This window comes from Citrus sinensis, chromosome 8, assembly GCF_022201045.2.
Source record: "Citrus sinensis cultivar Valencia sweet orange chromosome 8, DVS_A1.0, whole genome shotgun sequence".
Taxonomy (NCBI): Eukaryota; Viridiplantae; Streptophyta; class Magnoliopsida; order Sapindales; family Rutaceae; genus Citrus; species Citrus sinensis.
The window spans coordinates 25,665,798-25,692,385 of record NC_068563.1 but is presented as its reverse complement, the minus strand read 5'-3'; the positions used below and the strand labels follow the sequence as shown (position 1 = coordinate 25,692,385).

General features: G+C 32.4%; 1 protein-coding gene and 1 pseudogene across 2 annotated transcripts; both read right to left on the bottom strand.

Annotated features, from left to right (window-relative positions):
* Positions 1-4,342: 4,342 nt before the first annotated feature.
* On the bottom strand, positions 4,343-6,244 carry LOC102621988 (gamma-terpinene synthase, chloroplastic-like; annotated as a pseudogene). The gene is made up of 4 exons (XR_371274.3): positions 5,943-6,244; positions 5,577-5,844; positions 4,893-5,289; positions 4,343-4,671 (listed from the first exon to the last, which is right to left on the bottom strand). The product of XR_371274.3 is annotated as a gamma-terpinene synthase, chloroplastic-like (transcript).
* Positions 6,245-22,016: 15,772 nt separating this feature from the next.
* LOC102621171 (gamma-terpinene synthase, chloroplastic-like) lies at positions 22,017-25,446 on the bottom strand. The gene is made up of 7 exons (XM_052432364.1): positions 25,151-25,446; positions 24,792-25,059; positions 24,127-24,523; positions 23,693-23,911; positions 23,279-23,420; positions 22,561-22,809; positions 22,017-22,454 (listed from the first exon to the last, which is right to left on the bottom strand). Exons 1-7 carry the CDS (start codon positions 25,385-25,387, stop codon positions 22,158-22,160), a joined length of 1,809 nt encoding a protein of 602 aa, XP_052288324.1. The 5' UTR covers positions 25,388-25,446; the 3' UTR covers positions 22,017-22,157.
* Between the last annotated feature and the right edge of the window lie 1,142 nt (positions 25,447-26,588).

The window sequence follows — 26,588 nt, the reverse complement described above, 5'->3', positions numbered from 1 at the left end:
TAATGTCCACTGAAATTCTCACCCGAGCAAAAGGGCCTATGCATTCCCCTTCTTCGTCGGTCTCTACTTCCTCCACTTGTCCTATCTTTTCCCCCAATTTTTCAATGGTTCCTTTCACCATACACTTGATGGGCATTCCATGGATTTGCACCCAAAAAGATGTATGTGTAAAAGGCTGCCGTTTTATGCTCCCCATTCCCACTGGTTCTACAAGCACTATTAAAGCTTTGTCAAAATGCCATGGCCCTTCTGTCAGCACTCTCTTTTTATCCTGTTCTGTAGCAAACTTAAAGACGAAAATGTTGTCTCCCAGACTCTCCACCTTAATCTCCTTAGTGGTTTTCCAAGCTAACTGCATTGCGTATCTCAACCCCTCTTTGTTTACATCTCTGTTGAGAAGAATCTTACCCACAAGACAATGGGCTGCTACCCTTTCTCCATCATTTTTCATTCCACCGATGAACATGACTGCATCATCTTCTTCATCCTTCAAAGTGATAGTCTTACATCTACGTATGAGCTCCTCTGTATCCATTTTCTAATCTCGTATTTAAACCTTCCTCAATAAATGGCTCTCACCAACCACTACTTTCACAACAATTTAAGTTCTTCAGAAAGAAGCCAACTACCGCCAACATTAGTTAAGCTTCTGTATTTGACTGCCTTTTACACTACTTTCAGAACTTAAGTGATGAAGAAACACCCAACATGTGAGTGACGTAAATCGGGTTATGGCAACCCCCATGTCCTTCCATACCGAGTTCTTTTTCCAGAGAGGAAAAGAACTCTCATAGGAGATAACTAGGATTCCTTTGCCGACAACTTGAAGATTAATTTGGTAAATTAAAAAGTGAGTTTTTTGGTTTAAAAATAAATGTTCTGATTAATTTCAATCGAATACTATAAACTACTAAATAAAACATTTTTAAGTTATACGAATGTAATTTTTATGGTATATATCAAATTCAATATTATCATCAATAATAATTTTTTTTTATTAATAATGATGAAATCACTGCGTGAAAATATTTCATTCAAGGCCAATCATGTATTTGATAGGGGGTACCTAACAATTATAATGATTATTGTTTTTTTTTAGAGTTCCTCTTTTAAACTTCTTCAGTCTCTTTATGTTTATCGGTGCAACCATTTGAGGTGTATAATTAATTAGGATCATTTATTTTAAATGCTCTCGTATCTTGTTCTTTCCCAATTTAGAATTATCTTGCTCAGTTAAACTCTAATTTTGGGAACTTGCCTAAATATCATTATTATTAACTGGTGATGCAACTCTTCTATTTGTAATCTTCTATCTTTTCTAATAAAATTTTCGAATTGTACCCAAAAAAAAGTTCGAAAATAAACATCTAATGAAGTGTAATGGCTTTTTTTCATCAATTATTATCGGATGGAAATGTAAAGTTAAGGTTAAGTTTTTTTTTTCAATAAAAGCTCCTATTTTAGGAGGTCGATTTGCCACCTACTCATCAAATTTTTAATTTTTTTATTATTTCGTGTTACATTGAATTAGATATAAATGACTCTCCGGTTTTTTTTTCCCCCAAAATTCCTTATCAATATATGAATTGTTTTTACAAAATAATAATAATACAGGAGAATGATTCTAAGGTCCTTAATGTTTCTTATTTTTATTACTTCCATTCGTAATTTTTTCTTCAATTATCCGTTACATCTCCAATGTTATAATTTTAAATTGAATGATAAATGATAGTGTTTTTAACAAACAGAACATCAACACTGACAATAACAATATAATAGTAAAAGTTCACAAAAATTGAGTTTCTTATATACCAATATTAACGTCAGGTAATTAAAAAACAAATTAAGGAATTGAAGTATAAAAGTGAGGAACATTAAGGCTGCCTTCTCCCATATAAATAAAGTTGTGACTATACCCCAAAGTCCCAAGTCCACATGAAGCAAAACAATTTCATTTTTCTAAAAACAAACATCATATCAATAAGTTCTCATTTTTTTTAAAAAAAAAATTCTTATTTTTAAAATAATAGATCGCAGATTTGAACACTACTCACATAATGAAAAAAAGAAAATCAAGTTACTATTAAACTAAATAATAATGATAAAATATATATTTGAAGCATGGTATATATATCTCTTATGTACATATTAAGTGTAAATATTCAAGCTATGCATGATAGGGTCTTGTTAAGTTACATCACATATAACTTACAACAAATTTAAAAATAGTTATTCATGATCTTTTACTTGTTTTACACGCTGTCATTTCTGAATCACGAGCCTTTTAGGTTGTTTTAAATTATATTATATGTAACTTAGTGGCTAGGGTTGGCAATTTGTGGGCTTGGGCCGGGTTTTTCCAAGCCCAGGCCGAAGCTCATATTATTGAAACGAAGCCTAGGTCTTTAAAAAGCCCTTCAAAATTTGGACTGGCCGAGCCTGGGCTTTTTAATTAATTATAAAATATTTTTTTATAAAAAATATTTAAATTAAAGATAATTATCCAATACATAATAGAATAATAGTTCAATACACAAAATATTAGTAACACAACATAATAAATCACACATATTAATATAAAAAATATATTAATTTAGTATTTTGAGTTTTTTTATTTAAATTTAATTTATTTTATTTTTAAATTAAAAAGCTCGAGCTCTTTACTAGATCATTATCCAAGCCCCATTTATTTGGGCTTTACATTCTTCAGGCCCATATTCAAACCCAACCCATGCGAGCCGGGCTTCAAGGTCACGAGCCTGCCCGAGCAGCTTTTTTGCCAACCCTATTAGCATTTGCCTGCATGATAAATTTTCACACAATTCCATAATTATAAGATATAAATTACGGTAAACTCATAATTATAACTTGTTAGTAGATTACAACATAATTTTAGGGAAAAATAACCAACGACTAATCAAGAATAATGTGAAATATCAATTAAAGAGTATGAGATTGAAATATTGAATAATGAAAACAGTGATGTCATTTCATTGGAGAGAAAGTCAATAAATTACTGATTATAGATATTATGAGAGAATGCGGGCAATCTCCTATGTCATTAGTCAATATTTCATTAACAAATAGCAAAACTCTTCGTGAATCGATCATTAATTGGACCGCAACAATTAGAGGAAAAATGATTCTTTCAACTTACCATATTATTTGCTTATCCCTAGATAAGAAGTGATCAAAAGCATTTGTGAAAGAAATCAAGAGAGGATAGCGATCGTCAATTAACAATGATGGCCCAACAAATCACTGCTTGATTAGATGATTCGAACGTGGACATCATCTTTACATACTTGATATTATAATTACAAATATTACTCATATTTTATGACCATGAGTTGGGTGGGGATAATTTTACCTCACTATTTGTGTAAAATTACCGCACTTTTATATATATGCACGATATTTTTTTTTGGTAATTATTCACCGACCACTTTTTTTTTGCACTTTTTCAAAAATACGCATATCTTTCTTTTTCTAACTGATTTCCACCTGAAATTACAAAATATATTATTTTTTCACTACTGTCTAAATTCCGTGAGAGAAGTTACAAGAATATTAATAAAATGACTATTTTACCCCCCTTAATGCAAAATTACTATTTCATCTTAATTAAATAAAAAAATTAAATTACTTCAATTTTTCTTTGCTATTTAGACATTAGATAATAAGTTAAACAAAATAATCTGGAATATTTTTATCTTTTTTTTCCTCTTTCTACCGCGTTTAAATGATGTTGATTTTTGTTATGCAGCTGAAATGATAATTTTACACCTATGTCATCAACAAGGTTATGGCAGAATGCAAACAGAAGTGAAAAAGTGCAAGAAAATGTAACTTCTAGTGGAAATCAACCCAAAAAAATAAGAGGTATATTTTTGAAAATACTTGAAATAATAAGTGGTCGGTGAATAATTTTCCTTTTTTTATAAATATAAATTAACAATACAAATTTGACGATTAATAAATAAAATCTTTCTAATATCTTTTTTCTTACTCGGGTTTCTTTGACCATCTTTAACCATTCAAGTTATTTTAACCTAAGTTTTATATGACTATTTTACCTTTATAATATAAAATGAGTAAATTTTCCCAATAAATATATATATGTTCTTTCTTATATCTAATAGTTTAAGTATTCAATTTTATTAAATTATAATCTAACATCTTTAAATGAAATCTAATAATTTTCAATACCGTATATGTAAATAACATGAATTTAACAGTATGATAATTCACATGGGTATTGTATCATATAGATATTATGTTAATTTAATTAAAGATTAATTATTATAATAACAAAATATTACTGACAAAAACGACAACGAGATAAGAGACTTAAATAATATTTATTTATTATGAGGAGGAACGATTTGGTGACCACAGTCATGAGTCTTATAGTACGCAACTGCATGTTTATTTGGGAGATCTAGTACATGACTCTCAACTGCATCAGTGAATAGCTCAAGTTCGTCCAAGGTCCCATAGACATCATAAACATCATCGATTAATGTTAAAAGACAATTAACCATTGCAGACATCCTTCTACAATATCCAAACTGAGGTTCGAATATATCCCCCACGGTCCAGAAGAAATTCTCCACTACTCTGTCTCTTGCAAAATTCAACTTCTCCCCAAGTCCTGTTTTCTTCCACCACCTGACCACAAATTATAATTAGAATAAAATATATTAGCGTACATATATGCATGCTCAGTTAGACTTAATCTTTGTTAAGTGTGGTTGTCTGCTTTTTTACAACACTGTCAAGAGACTGTAAATGAACTTTTCAACGATATAAATGCTTTTTATAATATTATAGAAGGCGAGTCCGTACTTTATAAGAAGGAATCCAATGAGATTATATATCTTAATTCTTACCTTGACACATATTTGAGATCCTCTTAGTGTATTGCTTGCACAATATTATAGTCAACTTTAGCAAGCTCGAGCAAGATAGGGTTCATGTCTGGTCCACTTTCGTATACATCGATGAACCACCTTGCCTCCAATCTTCGCATCCTCCAATGTAGTGGAAGTTCCAAAGCATGTTTCACTAATGTACAAAGATATTCATCATCATTTTTGTCAATATCATGCTTGGCCACCCATTCTTTGAGATATGCGGTGGTGAACCTTATAGCGTCACGAAAGATACTGCTTTCTTCTTCTACCAGGAGGTATGCAGCTTCATACAGAGCTAACATTCCTTTGCATTCGTCACTGTGGCTTGATAACTTAAAGCTCCCCTTCTCATCCATGAAACGTGAAAAACTTTCTACAAGCACATGTACATACATGTGCATGCATGCATTTCAATCATTCGTATAAATTAGTAAATAATCGAGCTCAAAGAACTAAAATGAATGTCTTTCAAGATCGATGAATAAAGAATGTAAATTTTTACAAAAATGCTAAGGAGACGTAAGCACATTCGGAAACAGTGATAAACCGATGCCAGCAATTTACCTTTGTTTTTCAATTAAGTAAACCGGCATTAGTTTTTTGGTGTTTCTATTATTTTTTTGTTTAAGTATCATTGCACGAAATTGCGTGAATGCGTACCTTTTACAGGTGTATTGTAACCATATTGCCTTAGGATTCTAAATTTGAGTGCTGTGGCATATAAACTTTTATTAGTATTCTTGTTGTGTATCCTATCCAAAGTTCTTTTTATTTCATCCTCAAAGTGATAAGATACTCCAAGTCTGTGCAGATTATCGATGAGGTCAAGTTGATGTAAAGGATCCAAATCCACCACTTTATTATCCTGCTGTAGCATCGCGCTTACTTGTTCCTTCAGCTTTTCCAATTGTCTGGCATACGATTCTCCCTGCATGGTAAATCAAATCAAATAATATGTTACTTAATTAGTCACATATATATATAAACTAACTGCAGACAAATTAAACTAGTTAATTAATTATGTACCTTATATTTACTGTCAAGTGATTGAATATAATCAAAACTCCAAATGGTTGGCCCGTAATCGGCAGATCGCCTAATAATGGTTTGATCGACAGGCTTAATAGAAGTAGTGGATGCAGCCATGGGATATTGGACTCGAGTAATAGGAGGAACAAAGCCATTAACTTTGCTTGATAATGGTAATGATAATCTGGTGAAATTGCATACCGCAGGTAGTGAAGATAGCAGATTAAGAGCCATGACTTAGAATATAATTTCAAGGATTCTATATATGGGGCTTATGTTACATGGGACTCTAATCCTTCATGGTTATATTTATACACGACCATGGAGAGAGTCCAGTACATTTGATGGGATATTAATTGGTGCATTACTGTTACAAATTTGATTCCGCACAAAAATTATTACAAAAAAATAAAGATGAAAATGAAACATGACATGTGACTCATTGACTTGTTTGGGAGGAATTCAGTTCGTTGCTAAATAATTAATTGATACAAAATTGAAAAATCCAACCCAACCGGTAGGGATTAATGTTGTAGGAGAATGACTCATTTATTTTCAAACTCATCCGTTGAGTATCTATAATAAATTATTGAATATATTAGAGATATTATGTCAGTTATATAATAAGTAATGATGTGATGACATGTGTGTATTTATTTTAAAAAATTATTATGTAAATCACACATTTCATACATTACTTGGTTGTATTACATTTGATGTATTTTAGAATTCTTGTATATCATATGATTGACTAATCCTTTATATTAGAAAGGGACTATTCTTAATGGTGGGAATTATTAAATAATATTGGGTTATAAATTTTACAAATCACAAATCAGTGTATCTGGCACAATATCTTTTAAAAACTACGATTTTAATCAAATAAGTATGCTAAGAAATAATAGCATTTTTCCTCAATGATTTGATATTTTAAGAATTGGTTTTGACATAAAGGAATTTCTACTTTAGGAGGTCCATTTCCACTTACCCCACCAAAGGTTGTTTCAACAAAATACAACGATCAAACGTTATTTCACAGCTCTCTCTATGAGAGCTTGACACGCGGGCCATTATTTTCAATAGAAAGGGAAACCTGCCCACCAAATCAAAGTCCTTCAAAATAATACAACGATATTATATATATTGAAATTTTTTTTGATCCACCATTAAAGTCCCGCCAGATTTACGACGTCGTAATTTGACTTCTATAATTTTGTAAATTGATTTATGACACCGTAAATCTATCTTACATTTTAATTCTGGATATAATACACACACACACACAAGCTTCTAGTAAAGGAATTAAATTTTCCACACACAGAGGGTTGGCATCGGTTGAGTTTGGTTCAATAGAGAATTGAAGTAAATTGAAAAGAACCAAAGTAAAGTATGAACTGAACCGAATTGGTATATTGGTTTTTCAAATATAAGTATATTTTTATTTTCTTACATACTTTTAATGTCTTCTTATATCATGCTACGTGGTATTATTTATTACAAAAAATAATATCAAAATTTTTTCCAGTTCAGTACCAATTCTAGAAATTTGAACCGAGAACGAAATCTGAAATTCGGTTTGATTCTCAGTTAATATTTATCGATTTTTCTGAAAATTTAATACCGAACTGAAACAAAAAGGAAAACAAAATTGAACCGAACTAGACTTTTTTAAACATGTTCGGTTCGGCTTGCTCTTAATATTAGAAGTTTGAATGTGAAGAGAGGCGGGTAAGTATGAGCTCTATCGCCCATTCAATTGTTTAGAAAAATTACATGCAGTTATTTTCTTATTTTGTGTACATTTAGAATGTTGCTTTTAATATTTTTGTTCTTTTTAGTAATTGGGACAGACATATGGCCCTTTAACTTGACACAATTTTTTTAGCCTTTACATTATTAGTAAATCCTTAGCTAAAACTAGAGATGGATGGTGGCGTAGCTTTCCATTAATGAACGCCTTAATTTTTTTTTTCTCATAAACATTCACTATAAAAATATAATAATTGACGCTTAAAAACTGTAAAATAAGGGTGTATTTGACAGTTAAAAAATGTCAAGTATGCTTGTGTCAAATATCCTTATTTGACATTTATCAAAATTATCAAATCTTTCTTACATCTTTTAACCATCAAATATTAGTAACAATATAAAATTGTCATATGAGTATGATATATAGTTTATAATACTCATATATTTATGACTTTAAAAAAAAAGGTCAAAACTACATTGCGTCAGGGGTTTAGTGCCCCACTCGTTTGTCTGTTAGCAAGGTCAGCGTTGGATTTGAATTTATAATATCGTAAAAAAATATAATAAGTTGAATTTAGTTTAATCCTAGTAATAATGACTATAATAACAATATGAAAAAATGAAGATTATCCCCTGTTGTTTAGAGAAACTAAAATCCCTCTCGTGTTTTAAAATAGGTCCAAATTCCCCTGCATTATAACAATGTTAGCTTTATGTATCATTGCACTACTCTACACATAGTCTTGAGGTTAGCCATAAAATTTAAATATTTTTAGAATATAAATAAAGTGAATGACTTATATAGCTCTAATGATTAAATAAATTTAATAATAAATTATAAACTATGGAGAAAAATTACTTCACACACACACACACACACACACACACACACATACACACATATAGCGGTCATATACCCAAATGTTATTCCAATTTAAACGGATAATTTACAACTATTAGGAATATTTATGACATTTCCTTACCTGTAATTTTTCTCTATAATTTACAATTCATTATAAAACAAAAATTTATCATTACAGAGATATAAATTATTTTATTTGATTTGTATTTTCAAAAATATTTATATTATATGGCTAACATTAAGATTAGGGTAGAATAGTAAAATGATAGATAAAGCTAACTTTGTTATAATTTTAAGGGATTTAGACATACCTTAAAATATAAGGGAGTAGCGGGAAGTAATTCTCATTTTCCCTTAACTACCATTAACTATAGTACTAGTAATAACACAAGATCAAAAATGTTACATGCAATAATTTAATAATGTAGCAAAAAAATATTAAACAAAGTATGGAATAATTTAATTAATTTATGATAAATTTGTATGAAGTAATTTGTGTAAGAAAATCTTTGTGAGTATAATCCAAATATCAAATATATGGCACATTATATATGCCTTGTATACAGTACAAATTTATACCATTAATATTAGTCACTAGTACAACTAATATTGAAAATAACAATATTTGATGATTAATTAAGATATTTGGTACTCTGAATAATTATAATTATTTGAAAACTATTCAATAGTTAGATGGAAAATAAGAAAAAAAATTTGATCTACACTAATATAAATATTATTCTCATTAATACAGACATTACATATATAAAGTAATTTTTCGTAAGAAAATACAAATTTTTCATGTCGATTAGGGGGTCTTTGACATTTTCCTAATTTCAATTGATAATTTTGATATTTAGATAAAATTGGTGTAGCTGTGTGATAATTGCTCCTAATATTTGCCATTTCCCAAGCCGGTTTCACGCGTAAAATATAGAAGCCGTTGGATTGCTTACAAAAGAAATCCAACGGGCAAACAATTTTAAAATAAAAAATAAAAACAGCTATGTGGCTTGCAATGGCTGTATTATAAGCGGATTCCTTATACAATCGAGGTGACATTTATTCATTGAATGAGAAATAAAGTGATAAGCAATTCCAAAAGTTATGCAAATTATCATTTTATTGACTCAATCTACAAGATACAACACTCAAAAACACGAATCAAGACCAAGAATAGTGATATGGAAACAAATGACACAAGATAGGGATGGCAGTGGAGTGGAGTGGGGTGGGGTGGGGGTGGGGAGGCCTACCTCATTCCCCACCCCATTCCCTATCTACTTATTTTATAATAGGTATAAATATATGATTTCAGTAAATTAAAAATTAGAGACTTAAATAAAATAATCATCATATTATAAAGTATTGAAATTATTTTAAAAAAAATCTCTAAAAGTTTGAATCAATAACTTAAAATGATATCAAAACTGAAAAATATTTAAAGAGAGCAGCGCTTGAAAAAAGAAAAGAAAACATAACAATGTTTTAGAGCTGAAAAATGATTATATTGTTAGGTTTTCTTTTATTCATATCCTGTTTATATAACATAAAAAAATTATTAATTAACATTATAGTTGATAAAATAAAAATTATTAAATAAGAATTAAAAACATATTTATATATAATGGGGATTGGGGTGAGGGTGAGGTGGGGAATATAAAACTAAACCCCACCCCGTTAAGAATTTGGTAATTATTTTTCCCCCACTCTCCACTCCATTCCCCAAAAATTGTTCAAAAATTTCCCCATTTAGGGTGGGGCTCCATGGACCCCAAACCCGTGGAGGATTTTGCCATCACTAACACAAGATTATGAGGTTCGGCCAAGGCGGCTTCCTTTCTCACGAAGGACAAAACAAAACAATCTCTATTGACTTCCAGAGATCAAAATATCATAGTATAAGTTACAAGCTCTCATATATATATGAACCCCTCCCTCTTACACTCCAAGGCTTTACCCTGTATGACTATCCACCTAATATATGAGACCTGAAAGGATGCCAACGTGTTCTAGGTTTCTTGAAACAAACACACAAATGTCCTGCCACTCAAAGCTGTGCTCCTATTAGGAAAGCAATCGTGATGATCATGTACTCCATTGTTTTATAATAAGAGTAATGCTACACATCCCAAATTATTTATCCTAAAAAGTTATCCCAAATGATGTGTCATTTATCAATTGGTTGGTGAGATAATACAATTAATTCACTTGGATCTTGTAAAGAATTATCAACCACTCAATTAATGACATATCATTTAGTATAATTTTTTGGGATAAAAAATTTGAGATGTGTAATACTATTGTTATAATAATCATTGGATCTACTTTCTTCTTTGACATTGACTATTTATACATATTGTAATTTTGCTAGTGTATATACTTGACTTTTTTTTCGTTGTAATCAATGTACAAATAATATAGCTTCCTGAGTGTTCACATCATTGAAAGCCATTCAATATTTCTTTGTCTCAATTCTCTTTCTCCAGATTTTACAGTTACCAATGGCATGCATGCAATGGGAACTATCCACCTAATACAATCACTTTCTAGAATCATTTTCTAGAATCATTTTCTAGAATTAGTATATATATATATATATATATATATAATCATTTTCAGGTACCGGTGCTTGAAATTTTTATTTTTAAATGAACTATAAAATCGTATAATTTAAGAGAGTTAAAACTAACTCTCTTAAAACTCATCGTTTAAAAACATGTCCACATGAAAAAAATAAAGACACATGCACTAGAGAAGACACTACAAGAAAAAGTGCCTACCATGACAGGCAAAATATGTCATAGTAGGGGGTGGATGACGGTTGTTCATACCGTCATTGTAGCCACCGTCAAGAATTGATGACAGAATAATACCAGTCATAATCTGTGATAAATATTTTTAGTCACATAACTGTCATAACTTTATTTAGAGAGGAATATAATAAATTTGAATTTGGCCCCTTTTTTTAAAAATTTGTGCGCCATATTTTGAATTTTTGGCGGGAAAATCAAATTTGGCGCGAAATGCAAATTATAATTAAATGAATTTTTTCAATTAAATCAAAAATTGAAATTATAATTAATAAAAAAGGGGTATTTTTTTGCACCATGAAATTATTATCATTTTAATAACAATCCTGCAATTGATTTAGTAGAAATTAATATTTCATAAATTAGCTAATTAATTAGATTATTAAAATTAATATTGCAATTAAAAATTAACTGAAAAAGAAAATGAAATGGATAACATTGACTAAGATTTCATAATTGTGAGCAAACATAATTTAATCAAATTTGAGAGTGACAAATCCAACATAAATAGAAGAAGAGTATTGTAACAACCTAAGAACTAAATTCCAGCAGCATGTACAACACAAATTAACAATGATCAGTTCAATTCCAGTAGCATAAGGAAGCCAAACAACAGAGTCATTTCTACCAACATGAACAAAGGCAACAACATAGTTCATTTCCAGCAACATTTCCAGCAACACTTCCAGCAACATAAGAGGAGCCAAAAATACTGATCAGACAAGGCCAGCAGTTCCCAAACGTGAAAATCCAACCTAAGAACAACCGAAATGTGTAAAATTGCATCAATATCCAGGAGCTATTTTCCAAACAAAGAAAAAAACTAGCGAACTCCAGCAGTACCCACCATCTTCATCATAATCCAACATAGAAGTATAATAAGTTAGATAACTGCCCAAGTAAAATATATTTCATCAATGAACTCACAATAACAACATAATAGGTAAGGGTTACCTCACATAACAGCAAGTACTCCAGAAAAATGGTTTGCCCACTCAATACGGACTTCATCTAATTCAGCATCAGAATATGTTGTCTTTCCGTTGAACTATTTATGAAAAATAAATATTTAGTGAAACTTTGAAACAGGACATATTCTTTTTTATGAAGCAAATTATGATCAAGGAACTCACATTGTTCATTAGTAAAGAGAAATCATTAATTAAGTCTTTCATGAATCTCATGACATAAAATCCACACACGACTGAACTTGCTGGTTGCTGTGGGACCTGTTCACAATCAGCAATTGTACAGTTCATTTTAATAACAATTAAGCATGGTAATATATAATTATAGTTAAGGTAATAGTTCAAACCTTTACGGATCTGACCATCTTATTATAATTCCATTTCTCCTTACCCTCTTGTGCTATAAACATTGTCATAGAGCTGTATACAAAAAAAAATTGTAACAAAGTATCTGTAAATTATGTAAAAGTAATTTTATATTGACAATGGTAATAAAAAAAATTGAACATACACTTTAATGAGCTCTTTTAAATCATCATCAGGATCTCCCCCATAAGAATCGAGATAATAAACTTCTTTTTTCAACACATCAAAGATGACCAGCACCCAATGATAACTATAATAAAAGAAAGAACAGTAAGGTAGCAATTTCAGTAAATTAAGGCAAGAAAAGAAATTAATATGAGTTGAAAAGTATTAAAGGAGCATACTAGGGATTATAAGGCATAAAGATGAATTGTCCATTCTTTGCTTTTTTCAATCGATCACAAACTCCACGTGCCCTAAGGTCAAATGATGCAGTAGGATTACGTTCTTCGCCTAGTGAAACCAGACCTGGACGAATGAATCCAAATGGTTTCACTCCTCTTTTCCCAGGGAGAATGGAAGCATACAACATCCTGATAAACAATAGACAAACAATGTTAAAGTCCATTAATTGGGACTCCCATATAAAGTACACATAAAACTAGAATGATTATGAATCACTTACGCAATATAGACTTCGATTACGTTTACTCCTATAGCATCCATTGACAGAACTGCACTACAGTCACGCCTTCCAATATGAGCTCTAATCCCTTCCAAATGGAAAACACCATCATCCAGTAGATATGGAATCCATTCTTGGTCTGACATCTTAGCTTCAAAAATTGTGCCAAACAACTGCAGCAACGGAATCTTGTTTCGTTGTACTCCTCCTGCATGCCTTGTGTTCCTCCTTGTTGGCAAAGGCTTCACTGCAACTTTTTTGCCCTCGTCCTTGGTCTGTTTTACAGCATCTGTATGTCCTATCTCTATTATATCATTATGCTGTTCTGCTGATTCAAAGTTCAAATGTTTTTTTGTGCCTTGATGTTTAGGATTGCTATTTTTTTTCCCTGTAACAAATCATCAGGCATCTCCACTGGGATTTCAGTTGGGTTCAATCTTGGACTCTTTCTTGCAATGACAGAGAATTTTTTGGCAGGTGTATTCTTGTTTTTGTTTGCTATGTCTGTCTCTTTCTTAGGTGTCCCTTGCTTCTTTTTTTTCAAATGATCAGGCTGTTACAAACATAATTGTTCAGTGTGATTGGCATAAATAGTTTCTAAATACTCTAAATTTCTCTTACAAAGTAGTTAACAGTATCAAATGACACCCCAGAAAGAACATATGTATAAATAGTAAACATACAGCAAACTAAATCCACAAATAACATGTAAGAACAGTAACTACAACAACCCTTATCCAGCAAAAGACTAAATCTAGAAATAATAAGAAAAATAGTAAACAAACTGACCTTTGTTGTTTCAGCAACTGCTTCAGCTTGAACAGACTCTATGCCATCATCTCCAACAACATTATTGTTTTCACCAGGCACGAGAGGGTAGCTGGAACTTGCTATATCTGAATGACGAGGTGTTTTTCTTAGTTCATTTCTCATTTCTTCCAACTGCCGATTAATTGATTCCCTCCATAGACGGTCCTCTCTTTGCCTGTCTCTATCAGGAGGCCTCTGGTAAATTTGAAAATACAGAGACGGGGTCACAAACTTGCCCACTCCTTGCATATGACCACATTTTGGAGCTTTTCCTAAAGATTGTGCGAGAATATCATTTTTTCCGGATGACCGCATCTTTCCTTTCTTAGCTTCCATCTCCAATTTATCCTACCACACAAATGAATTAAGTAAGCCAATGTTATCAAAGTATAAGTAATCACAAATAGAATTACAGTAGTAAGCAAAAACTTTCTTACGATTTTTTTAATAACTGGTTCAACATCGGGGTGGTATCCTCCGTTTTTCATTTGCCGAGCTCTCTTCCAAAGAACACTCCTATCCACTTCTTCTTCAGTAAGGCCTGTTTCTGAGCACTGTAAAAAAGTTAATAAAAAGTTAAAATGTTAGTAACAATCATTATTTGCATTAACCAAACAACAGTAAAATGTTAGCAACTAACTCACAGTACATACCACTTCCTGCATTAACCCAACGTAACCTTTTCTACTTAGGCGATGATTAAACTTGTTTTGTGCCCGCCTAAGTTTATTCACACCACTAACTTTCTGCTTAAAACAACCAAACAAACAATGGATAAACCCATAAGGAAAAATGTCATAAGCATTGATATATTATTAACACTTGAATTAGACACTCACTTGAAATTTTTCAGATAGCCTTTCCTTTACAAACTTAATCCAACTTTCCTTAGCAATCGTGCTGTACCGTGCTGGTGGCTTGAAAAGCCTTTTACGGTCATTAACAAATGGTAAAACATAGTTCCTCATTAGAGTGTACTTAAAGTTCCGAAATGCAGCTCCGATGGCTTGTAGTACTTGCTTCCTACTTCGAGGATGAACCACGAAGTACACCTTCAAGTTTCATTATGAAAATGTGAGATTTTTCCAGCCACAATAAAACTAGAGTAATCGTCTAAAGGAAATTATTTTATACCTTAACAGACTCCCATAGACGCTCCTTCGTATCATCTGGAACTCTACGCCAATTGTTGTAGAGGATTGGAATTGATGTACGAGCCAAAACACCAATATACGTAGCCAGCTCAATGGCTTCTTCACCAACTGGAACACCAAGGCTGTTGTATTTAACCACAAACCTTCCACTTCTTTTCCTCTTTTTGTTTTGTTCTGACCCAACAGTGCCACCTCTGCTTCGCTTACTGCTGCTCTCAGGTTCATCCTCGTTCCCATCTCCAAACTCATCAAGATCAGGGACATGATCGGCCAGGGGCGTTTCAGGATCATATCCTTCGCGGATAAGTGCCTCATGGTACTCTGATTCCTCACCAACAAATCCATCATTTTGTTCATCTAAAAACTCATCGAAATGGGCATCAGATTGCTTAGGTGAAGAACTCTCAGGGATCCATGATGAATATCACAACTGCAGAACAAAATCAAATGATGAGAATACACTACCATATAAAAACTGCCAAAAAATATAAAATAAAATAATAATAGATACCATAAATACTTCTTGTATTAACCTTAACATATATTATTTTGAGAAGGACTCAACAAACAGCTCATGCAAACAAACACAGAAACGATATTCAAGGTCCAATCCAAATTCCCTCTTTGCTGTCTCGTGCGTACATTTCAAAATCATCGTCAATAGAGTTTATGTTATCAGCACTTGGAAATTCAGTAGTCAACGAAGGGTATTCCACTGCATCTTCGCTTCTTTGTGTGGGTTTACCTCTTCTAGGCATTTGGCATACAACTGACCACTTCTTATCAAGCTGATCAGGTACATAAAAAACTTGGTTGGCTTGAGAAACTAAAATAAATGGATCAGATTTATGACCCATTCGTTGCAAGTCTACCAAAGTAAATCCGAGTCTATCCTTCATAACACCACCTCTGGTATGTACCCAGTCACACTTCATTATTGGAATTCTAAAGATAACATAATCTAGATCCCAAATCTCTCTAATCACTCCATAGTATGTGATGTTAGAAGTGACAGGATTTTTATCTTTTGAACTTGCGACTGAAATTGTTTGTGCAACCAATGACACTCCACTATTTTGAGTAACTCTATTTAAGTCTCGATCTCTTGTAACAAAGTGAAAACCATTTATGTCATATCCAGGATGTTGGAAAACATAAGGACGAGGCCCTTGGGATAACCAACGGATTGTTTGAGTAACAATGTCACCGTTCTCTATCAACATATTTACCTATTATTAATCAATAGGAATATAATGTTAAACAAGCACAAACCGAAACAGAAAGGAAAAAAGGAATTAATTAAACTAATGTTATCAAAACCTTATCTGTTAGCCAATCTGCAAATGTTCGGTTGTGTTCATCTTGCAACCACTTCTCATTTTTTCGTGGATGGCAAAGTTGTAACCAATCCTCATGCTCTCTAAAAATCAGTTAAAAGGACAAAATTTTCAGGTTCCTAAACTACCAAAACCTGACAAATATAAAGCTAAAATAACACAAGTTAGATAACATCACCTTATATAAGGCTGAACTTCCTCAGTGTTATGCAAAACATACAAGTGTGCTTGATCTAATGAAGTTCGATCAACTTCCACCATTTGTCCACCACTCATGGGCTTGTCAATTTCTAAATTCTGCATATGTCCAGGTGGAACCCCAATTGTGGGCATGTTTTCCAAGTATTCTGCACAAAATTCTAATGCTTCCTCGGCAATATAACTCTCCGCTATGCAACCCTCAGGACAGTTACGGTTTCGAACATAGCCTTTTAGAGTTTTCATGTATCGCTCAAAAGGATACATCCACCGAAAATATACGGGACCACATTGTCTAACTTCACTCACTAAGTGAATAGTAAGATGAACCATTATGTCAAAAAAAGAAGGGGGAAAACATTTTTCAAGCAAGCACAAAGTCTCTACGATGTTTTTCTCCAATTCATCTAGCATTGTCACGTCAATCACAGTCCCACACAACGAATTAAAGAAGAAACAAAACCTAATGATAGCTTCTTTGACATGTTTGGGCAGCACACACCTTACGGCAATTGGCAAAAGTTGTTGCATAAGAACATGACAGTCATGAGACTTAAGACCCTGGAGTTTAAAGTCCTTTTTTGAAACAAGATTCCTAATATTTGAAGAGTATCCAGTAGGAACCTTGATACTTTTCAAAGCTGCATAGAATCTTGCTTTTTCCTCCTTAGTTAAGGTGTGGCAAGCAGGAGGAAACCATGTACGATTGTTGTTTCCTTTAACTTGTGGTGCTAAGGTGGGCCTAATTTTCATTTCCAAGAGATCCATCCTCGACTTCAGTCCATCTTTGGACTTTCCAAGAATATGTAGCAGTGTATCGTAGATGTTCTCACACACATTCTTTTCAATGTGCATAACATCTAATTGATGCCGCACAAGCAAGTGCTTCCAATACTCTAAATTATAAAATATAGATTTCTTCTTCCACCACGCGAGATCATTATTGTTCGCACTTTTACGCTTTTTACTGTTGCTTTTCCCCCATCTATTATCAATAGAGTCGACCAACTGGAAAATTTCCTCCCCGTTTAACAATTTTGGAGGGGTTTCATCACACACACTATTGTCAAAGGCTTTTGCTTGGAACCGAAATTTATGACCATGAGGAAGCCAAAGCCGATGCCCAATGTATACATTTTTTCCACTGTGTTTAAGTCTACATTTTGGTGTTTCTACACCACAATATGGGCAGGCATAATATCCTTTAACAGTACATCCTGCTAAATTTCCGTATGCCGGGAAGTCATTTATTGTCCATAGTAATACAGCCCGCAAATTAAAGTACTTATTTTTGTAGGCATCATATGCCTCCACCCCAACATCCCATAAAGTTTGTAAATCCTCAATAAGAGGTTGCAAATACACATCAATATCTAAACCCGGTTGTTGAAGACCAGAAATCAAGAGGGACAACATCATGAATTTTCGTTTCATGCACAACCATGGTGGAAGATTATAAGTAATAAGAATTATTGGCCAGCAGCTATATGTACTACTAAGAGAGCTATGTGGATTGATTCTATCAGCTGATAGAGCTAGGCGAAGGTTTCTAGGATCGGATGCAAAGATCGGCCATTTCTCATCTACTAACTTCCAAGATGGTGAGTCAGCCGGATGTCGGAGTTTACCATCAACCATCCTCTCATTTGCATGCCAAGTCAAGTCCCTAGCAGTTTCGGATGACTGAAACATGCGCTTAAACCTAGGTATAGGAGGAAAATACCATAAAGTTTTTGCAGGAACCCCTTTCCTATATTGGTCTACAGTACCATCCTTTTTCTTCCATCTACATAACCCACAAGTAGGACATTCCAAAAGACCTTCATACTCTTTTCTGTAGAGTATGCAATCGTTTGGGCAAGCATGAATTTTAACATATTCTAAGCCCAAAGCTGACATTGTCTTTTTGGCCTCATACATAGAGGTTGGAATTTCATTATTTTTAGGGAAAGCATCTGCTAAAACACTCAACAATGCAGAAACGCTACTGTCAGACCACCCAAATCTACCCTTCACATTGAACAATTTCACTAAAAAGGATAACTTAGTAAATTTTGTGCATCCTAGGTACAAGGGTTTCTCAGCCTGTTCTAGCAACTCTTTGAATGCCTTAGGGTCCCCACAACAACCCTTATAAGCATCATTAACCATTTCTAACTCATTACCATTGTCAAACTCTATATTTTGTTGCTGAAAATGGTTTTCTCTTTGAGGAGAAGAACTCTTACGAATCTCTTCCCCGTGCCAAAACCAATTGTCGTATTTCACATCAAAACCATGCATATATAAATGATCTTTTACAGTTGTAGGTGTTTCAAATGATAAATTCCCACAATCAACGCATGGACACCTAATGACGCTACTCCCTGCAGCATTTTTTATAGCAAAATTTATAAATTTCTGGACACCCTCTTCATATTCTGTCGACAGTCGATTACATTGAATCCAAGATTTATCCATTTCGGGCTTAATAATTAATGTTCCTGACATATACATAAAACAAAGAAAGAATGTACATACTTAGAATATTTGTCTAATGTTATAACACCATGTGAACTAAACAAATTTTAAAATTACAAATATAGCAAACAAGAAAGCTGATAAACTGAATTTCATACTTTTCAAAAGTTCACTCTCCTACTATACTATAAATATAATAAATAAGATAGACCCCACAACAAACACATTATATAGTATCATAATTATAAATTTAAAGATATGTAAATTTTAAGCAAGTGTATAACAACTTCAATCTACGTCAAATAATAGAGGATAAGAAATGGAACTTACCAAATTAAACACAACAATCTGCTGTTATATCCAATTCCAGGTACAAATCCAGCAACAATATTGATTACTGAAATATATTTTGAATGATCAGTTGATAAAATTCCAAAACTTGGATTCAAGAGGGCTAAAAAGGTACCAATAAATTACATTAATCATATGAGTAAGCCTAAGAAGAAATAATAAACTACAACTTCAAATAATATACATCAGTAGAACAAAAATTAAAGCAAACACAAAGAAAAGCTTCAAGTACCTTAATACAATGCCTTCAACAAATCAAGAACATCGAACTGTCACGTTTATGCAGCAATCACAACTATTTATATTTGACACGCAAATGTTACGACTCAAGACAACAACAGTAACAATAATACCACCAGATGCAAAATAGCTACAACACCACATGCATAGGTAGATGACAATGAGATGTGAGAATCCCTCAATTTTACATAACAGAATCAGTTACTAAAAGTCCCTCCTCAGGCTTTGTTATAGACATTTCAGGCCAATATCACCATCTTCATACACAAACACTCATTTAACTTAACGAAGCTTCAATATCAGAAATAGCTAAAAAAAAAAATTCACACACAAACACATGAATATAATTCAGAATTACCTAGAATAAAAAAAAATTAACAGCATTATGCAATGCACGATTACAACTCAAAACAGAACTCAAAATTAACAACATTATATCTTCCTGGGAAATTATTTAGTAAATTGATTACCGAAATATATGCAATATATGCAATACATGCAAATACATTTCAATTTTTTACAAATTATTTACTACTTTACATAAAAGTTCAATAAATAGTCAAAATTAAATACATGCAAATGCAGCAATGACTCACCAGTGGGCGTGAAGCTTCAATTCACCGTCAAGCCTAGGGTTTCAACTTCGGCAACAACGATTTGGGTCTTCTTTCACGGTAAGCAATTGGGTTTCTTTCAATCAATAAAAGTACCCTGGATGTTGTTCTCATTCCAATTTGGGTTTCGATTAGCACTGACTTCGTCCCAGCAAAGAGAGATGATTCAGTGAAACAACCAGAATGATTTTGAAACTATGGGTGTTTGGGTGTCGTTAGTTTGCTATGGCTGGCCTTTGAGGGTTTGCTCCAAGTGTGCTAATCGATTTTGAGATTCCACAATAACGCTTGCAAATTTTCTGAACACTTAGAAAAAAATTTCCCTCTTTTCTCACAAAAATGTTTCCCCCCTTAACAAAACGCAACGTTTTATTAATTGTTTTTTGTTATTTACGTCTGTTATCCTCAAACTTGCGAAACATACAACTGAGACGACATCGTTTCACTTCTATTTTAGTAATATAATATTTTTAAAAATTAAGTCAAACCCGCACAATTAAAGTCAACATAAAAAATCAGTCTTTCATTCTTGATAGTCAAATAATTTATCACTAGTCTATCATAATTTCTTGATATATGATATTTATATCACCAATATATCATAATTTCTTGATAAACGATATTTCTATCACAAATATGTCATAAGTGTATGACAGAAAATAAATATATCACGATTCTATTGTTGTAGGCCTCCAGACCAAAAACTGTCACACAGAGGACTGTCATAGTAGATACTTTTTCTTGTAGTGAGAGTTATATATATATATATATATATATTAGGATATTATCTATACAACTTGGCTTATGGTCACGCTTATGGTCACCTGTGTAACAACATACCAACATCTTTTGTTATTTAAATAACTCGGCATTCCAACTCTGACTTCTTTGATTGTAGTTAAGCTTAGCTAGCCAGATTTCTAGCCTCAGCAAATTAATAATCACACCTTTGTTACATGTACGCAGATGAACGAAACTACTAATTAATTTGGTCTTGGTCTAATTAAAGAATATGAATTGACAGAAAATTAAGGCACGTGTAGTATTTAAAATGATGACCACCAAATCAACAAAAAAAGATTCGGAGAAAATTCACCCAAGGAATAAAGAATGTTGATTGATCGTTATCGAGTATCGTCAAGCAGATTGAACTAAGCTTCTACCTTTCCTTTCTCAAAAAAATTTAATAATGGAGGAAACGATTTAGGATGTATTTTGAATAACAACAGTAAGGGCATTTAAAATTTTAGAGCATATTGGTCCTCGGACATTTCTATCAAATGACAAAAATTTGGTATGTAGACAATATTTCCTGAAATATATTATTTTGAATGAGAAATACTAAAGGGATTAAGACTGATAAACTACTGATAAATAATACCGTGTGATGTTTTAATGTACGTTAATTGACAATGTTATAATTCATTTTATCATTTTTTGAATCCAAATATCTGAATGAAAAATGTTAAAACAACTCTCTATAAAACACTACAAAGATGACAATGAGGTAGGAAATTGAAAAAACATTTATTCTTAGAAACCACAAATCTGCTAGCAAAAAGATCGATCTCACTTGGTAAACATATCTATTATTTTATTGAATTATTATTAACAGGAGCATCATCATGTTTTTCTTTTATTGAGGGCTTAGTTAGGTATAATTAATTAAGCAATGGGATCAATAAATAAGGACAAAACACGAGCTTTAGTAATTTCTTGAGCACCGCATCCGTGACCATCTCCAAATTGGTACATGCATTGAGACATCCTCGCCAAATTCATTGCAATCCCAACAAAAACGTCGGAAACGAAATGTGGGTTTCCAAATCGATCACGGTTCATCTTCATCCATGTCTGAGCAATCAAATCATTTATATGTTCACGAGCCTCTCCCTCTGAAACTCCAGCTTCATGCATGTAACATTGAATTGATTTATGAACATCTCCCCTCTTCAGCTCATCCTAATAATTAATTCAGTCAAACTTATTATACTAAAAATAAGAACATAATTTTGTTCTCAGCATATTTTCCATAGCACAATTAATATTAAAAAAGAATTAATTGTACCGATGATGTTCCCAAATCGTCTGCAAATCGTAGAATCACCGATGACCAACGAATTATATTGGGATAATCTTTCACGAATTCCAAGCCCTCCTTTGTTATTGGATTTGCTGTAAAAGTGTATGCATGGACTAGAATTACAGTTGATCCTATTGAAATCCAAGCATTTTCCATGTATTCTTGGAGAGACGGTATGTAGCCGCTGTTGTACCACTTTGCCTCTACTAAATATGCTTTACATATATCTGCCCACTGAAAGTTTTATTTTTATATATCGAATAGATTAATAAAATATAAGATAATATCTAATATAAAAGCATAAACTAAAGCAATTAAAGGGAAAATAATTCCCAACCACCTCAAGAATATTAAAAGTATAATTAGCCGCTGTAAGTTTTTAATAATATCTCTGCACCACCTCAAATTTTAGTTTAATATCAACCATCCACACTTTTCCATTAACTCTGTTAGCCATCATTAAATAATCTATATTAAATGGCTAATTTACCTCTAAAATGAAAAACATATGGTAAAATCAGAGGGCAAAATAATCTTTTAGCTTAGATTATTTTGAAAGTAGATGGTTGATATAAAATTAAAACTTCAGATGATGTAGAGATAATATTAGAAACTCATCGTAGCTATTTACATTTTTGGTATTCTTAAAGTGATTGAAGAATAATCTTCCTTAATTAAAATAAAAGGCTAAATTTACTAGTACCGCTTTCGTAAGATATGAAATGACAATGTCAACTCCTTGATCCCTAAGAGCATCAAAAGTCATTTCATTTATGGAATTACGGAGAGCATGAAAGCACAACTTCATATAGTGTGGAAGTTGCTCTACTGCAGTAGCGTCCCATCTAACAATGTAATATAGCTAAATTAAAATAAGAGAGATGTATAAATATATAAATTCATGGGCAATGATCTAATAAACGACGTGCTCATCTTATGTTGGTTGACACTGCGTCATAATTTTTCTCCAATTAATCCACAACTTTAGCACTATTCATTAGGAATAAAAAAATTATATCATGTGTCCAAATACTTATTATATGGTTACAACTAGTGCTCACTACATCATGTTCCATAAACAATCATATGTATATAAATAACTATAAATAAAAGTAACCTCTCAACTGCATCAGTGAATATCTCAAGTTCGTCCAAAGTCCCGTAGACATCATAAACATCATCGACTGCTGTTATTAAGGCAATGACCATTGTAGACATCCGTCTAAAATATCCAAACTGAGGTTCGAATTTCTCCCCCACCGTCCACAAGAAATTCTCCACTATTCTGTCTCTTACAAAATTCAAATTCTCCCCAAGTCCTGTTTTCTTCCACCACCTGTCCACATAATTAATTAGCATGAAATTAATTAAGTTACATATATGCATTCTCAGTTAGACATAATCATTGGTGAGTGTGGGTGTCGGCCTTTTTACAACACTGTAAAGACTGTAAATGAAATTTTCAATGATATAAATGCTTTTTGTAATATTATAGAAAAATCCGTATTTTATGACAAGAAATCCAATGAGACTCCATATCTAAATCCTTACCTTGATGCATATTTGAGATTCTCTTGGTGTACTGCTTGCACAATATTAAAGTCAACTTTAGCAAGCTCGAGCAAGATAGGGCTCATGTCTGGTCCATTTTCGTATACATCGATGAACCACCTTGCCTCCAATCTTGGCATCCTCCAATGTAGTGGAAGTTCCAAAGCATGATTAACTAATGTACAAAGATGTTCATCATCATGTTTAATATTATCATGCTTGATTACCCATTCTTTGAGATATGCGGTGGTGAAACTTGTCGCATCACGAAAGATACTGCTTTCTTCTTCTACCAGGAGGTATGCAGCTTCATAGAGAGCTAACATTCCTTTGCAGTCGTCACTGTGGCTTGATAACTTAAAGATCCCCTTCTCATCCATGAAACGTGAAAAAGTTTCTACAAGCACATGTACATACATGCATGCATGCATGCATTTCAATCATTCGTATAAATTAGTAAATTATCGAGCTCAAAGAACTAAAATGAATGTCTTTCAAGATCGATGAGTAAAGAATGAAAAGTTTTAGAAAAATGCTAAGGAGACGTAAGCACATTCGGAAACAGTGATAAATCGATGCCAGCTATTACTTTTGTTTTTCAATTAAGTAAACCGGCATTATTTTTTTGTCTAAGTATCATTGCACGAAATTGCGTGAATGCGTACCTTTAACAGGGGTATTGTAACCATATTGCCTTAGGATTCTAAATTTGAGTGCTGTGGCATATAAACTTTTATTTGTATTCTTGTTGTGTATCCTATCCAAAGTTCTTTTTATTTCATCCTCAAAGTGATAAGATACTCCAAGTCTGTGCAGATTATCGATGAGCTCAAGTTGATGTAAAGGATCCAAATCCACCACTTTATCATCCTGCTGTAGCATCGCGCTTACTTGCTCCTTCAGCTTTTCCAATTGTCTGGCGTACGATTCTCCCTGTATGGTAAATCAAATCAAATAATATGTTACTTAATTAGTCACATATATATTTAAACTAACTGCAGACATAGTTTAATTAATTATGTACCTTATATTTACTGTCAAGTGATTGAATATAATCAAAACTCCAAATGGTTGGCCCGTAATCGGCAGATCGCCTAATAATGGTTTGATCGACAGGCTTAATAGGAGTGGTGGATGCAGCCACGTGATATTGGACTCGAGTAATAGGAGGAACAAAGCCATTAACTTTGCTTGATAATGGTAATGATAATCTGGTGAAATTGCATGCCGCAGGAATTGAAGAGAGCAGATTAAGAGCCATGACTTAGAATATAATTTCAAGGATTCTATATATGAGGCTTATGTTACATGGGACTCTAATCCTTCATGGTTATATTTATACACGACCATGGAGAGAGTCCAGAACATTTGATGGGATATTAATTGGTGCAGTACTGTTACAAATTTGATTCCGCGCAAAAATTATTACAAAAAAATAAAGATGAAAATGAAACATAACATGTGACTCATTGACTTGTTTAGGAGGAATTCAGTTCGTTGCTAAATAATTAAGTGATACAAAATTGAAAAATCCAACCCAACCCGTAGGGAATAATATTGTAGGAAAATGACTCATTTATTTTCAAACTCATCCATTGAGTATTTATAGTATATTATTAAATATATTAGAGATATCATGTCATTTATACAATAAGCAATGATGTGATGACATATGTGCATTTATTTTAAAAAATTACCATGCAAATCACACATGTCATACATGTTTTATTTGGTTATATTACATCCGATGTATTTTAGAATTCTTTTATATTCTATGATTGACTAATCTTTTTATTGGAAATGGACAATTCCTAATGGTGGGAATTATTAAATAATATTAGGTTGTAAATTTTACAGACCAATGTACATAGTACAATATTTTTAAAAACTCAATAAACGATTTTAATCAAATAAGTAACATCTGCTGAGAAATAATAGCATTTTTCCTCAATGATTTGATTTTAAATTTGGTTTTGACAAAAAAGAATTCCTCCTTTAGGAGATCTATTTCCACTTACCCCACGAAAGGTTGTTTCAACAAAATACAACGATCAAACATTATTTCACAGCTCTCTTCATGAGAGCTTGACACGCAGGCTATTGTTTTTAATAAAAAAAGAGACCTGCCCACCATATCAAAGTCTTTCAAAATAATACAACGATATTATACATATTGAAAAAAATTTCGATCGAGAATTAAAGTCCCGCTAGATTTACGACGTCGTAATTTGACTTCTATAATTTTGTAAATTGATTTATGACACCGTAAATCTTCTTGAATTTTAATTCTGGATGTAATACACACACACAAACACAGCTTCTAGTAAAGGAATTAAATTTTCCACACACACACAGAGGGTTGGCATCAATTATTCTATTTTTCAAATATAAGTATATTTTTATTTTCTTACATAATCTAAAAATTTTATAACATAAAATTACTTTTAATGTCTTCTTATATC